This window comes from Gavialis gangeticus, unplaced genomic scaffold (genome assembly GCF_001723915.1).
Source record: "Gavialis gangeticus isolate Ggan-Ray unplaced genomic scaffold, GavGan_comp1, whole genome shotgun sequence".
Lineage (NCBI taxonomy): Eukaryota > Metazoa > Chordata > Crocodylia > Gavialidae > Gavialis > Gavialis gangeticus.
Window position 1 is genome coordinate 73,119,285 of NW_017729033.1, and position 1,707 is coordinate 73,120,991.

Genomic DNA, 1,707 nt, shown 5'->3' on the forward strand with positions numbered 1-1,707 from the left:
GGGAGGGGCGTATGGTCTGGACCCACGGGTGGGGGGGAGTAGGGGCATGGTCTGGTCCTGAACCAGATGTGCAGAGGGAAGAGGGCATGGCCAGGCCCTGGTCTGGTCATGTGGGAGAAGGTTGTGGTCTGGCTATGATCCAGTGCATGGGGTTTGGGATTTTGGCGGTGGGGCGGGGTGGTGGTATTAACTGCCACTGCTCCCTTGCCACCAAATTTCCCTTCCTGTGAGGAGCCCCCAGGCTGGGTTCCAAGGCTCTGCAGGCTGCATTTGGCCCACGGGCCAGAGATTGAAAACCTCTGTTCTAGAGTATATATGTAATACTTCGTCTGGTGAACTTAGAATCCTTAGCTGCAAGTGCAAGGAAATATTAACATGTCATAGTTGCTCTGTATTTCAGACTGGTATACAGTTTTTCACTTTAAAATTGATTTTATTTTTTCAAAGACTGGTAGAGCATTTGGGGTTTGTGGGTTGTTTTTTTAATGCTTTCCATCTTTGTTGGGAAGAACTCATTTCTCTCTCCTTCCTGCTCCCCTTCTCCCCCCCATGCCCGCTACATTTGCAACTTGGGAAACTTTTGATGCAGCTTGAATACAAAATTAAAGGGTGCCTATACACGAGCGCAGCTCCAATGCGCTTTAATTGCAGCACATTGGAGCAAAGTCAGTCTGGCAGTGGGGATGCTTGAACTAAACCCCACTGAATGACCTTTAGTTCAAGTGCCCCTACCACCATTTGTAAGCACGGAAATGATGATATGAGACGTTGTGGTGCCTTTAAAGTGCACAAAAATTCTGTATCTATGACAAGAACACACGTTACCAACAGCAGCAATACACAATAAGCTGGGCAGTCGTACTGAAAAAGGGTACCAAAAGGGCTTTTGGAGTATTAATGGGTTTTTAGTTAGTTCTGACTCAGTACAAGATAATACAAAATTAATGTGTTTTGTATTTCTCTTGTATTTGATGTCAGTATTATTTGTATTTTTATTTGCACAGTGTTTCTGCATTTTAAAACTGAATTTTATGTCAGATCATTGCAAACAAGGCAACACAACTTTCTGAGCTCTTCTGTGTTAAAGACAACTTGTTTGAAAAATGTTGAGGTGTTTTTCTTCTGAACAAAATATGTAGGAAAAGTAAAGTTTACTATTTTGAAACTTTTGTTGTGTCTTCCATGTAGCTAGATGCTGATTTTTTTTTTCTAGTACAGTACCTTTCCAACTAAATGTTTGCAACTGTAGTAACTTGCTGCTTATAGTTCTCTGCATGTTTCTTTCCAGCTAGTGCTTAACTTGTCTTGTGCATGGTTTGTGCAGACTGCATTTTTAACTTGTCTTTGTCTTTGATGCTTGCAACCTAATCCATCCCAGCTACACTGCCTCGAAAAGAAAGTGCTGTCAAACAGGAAACAGAGAGTGAGTATGACTAGTTGCATTAGTAGCTATTGTCATGCATGGGTGTCCGCAGATGTGTTGTACATCATGGAAAATCTATTAACACTAAAGTGACCTGTGGTGCAACAAATATTTGTAAGAAATGTTTGTTATAGAATATGGTTGTTGAATATGGTTATTGTATGAAATGTACAGGATTAAATGAATAACTGTTGTGGAATAGACTTATAAATATTTACTGTAGCATGTTTACTTGAGGGTTGAATCTAGGAGGAGCATTGTTTTTTTTTTTTTGTTTTGTTTTG

General features: G+C 40.8%; 1 protein-coding gene across 6 annotated transcripts in view; it reads left to right on the forward strand.

Annotated features, from left to right (window-relative positions):
• LOC109303880 (exocyst complex component 1) overlaps nucleotides 1-1,707 on the forward strand; it is an 86,448-nt gene that overhangs the window by 56,671 nt on the left and 28,070 nt on the right. For 4 of the 6 annotated variants that reach the window (XM_019526242.1, XM_019526241.1, XM_019526240.1 and 1 more), the window contains one exon: nucleotides 1,379-1,423. The exons of the other annotated variants lie outside the window; for them this stretch is intronic. In XM_019526242.1, coding sequence (XP_019381787.1) covers nucleotides 1,379-1,423 — 45 coding nt within the window. The remainder of the gene's footprint in view (nucleotides 1-1,378; nucleotides 1,424-1,707) is intronic. 6 annotated transcript variants of the gene reach the window in all.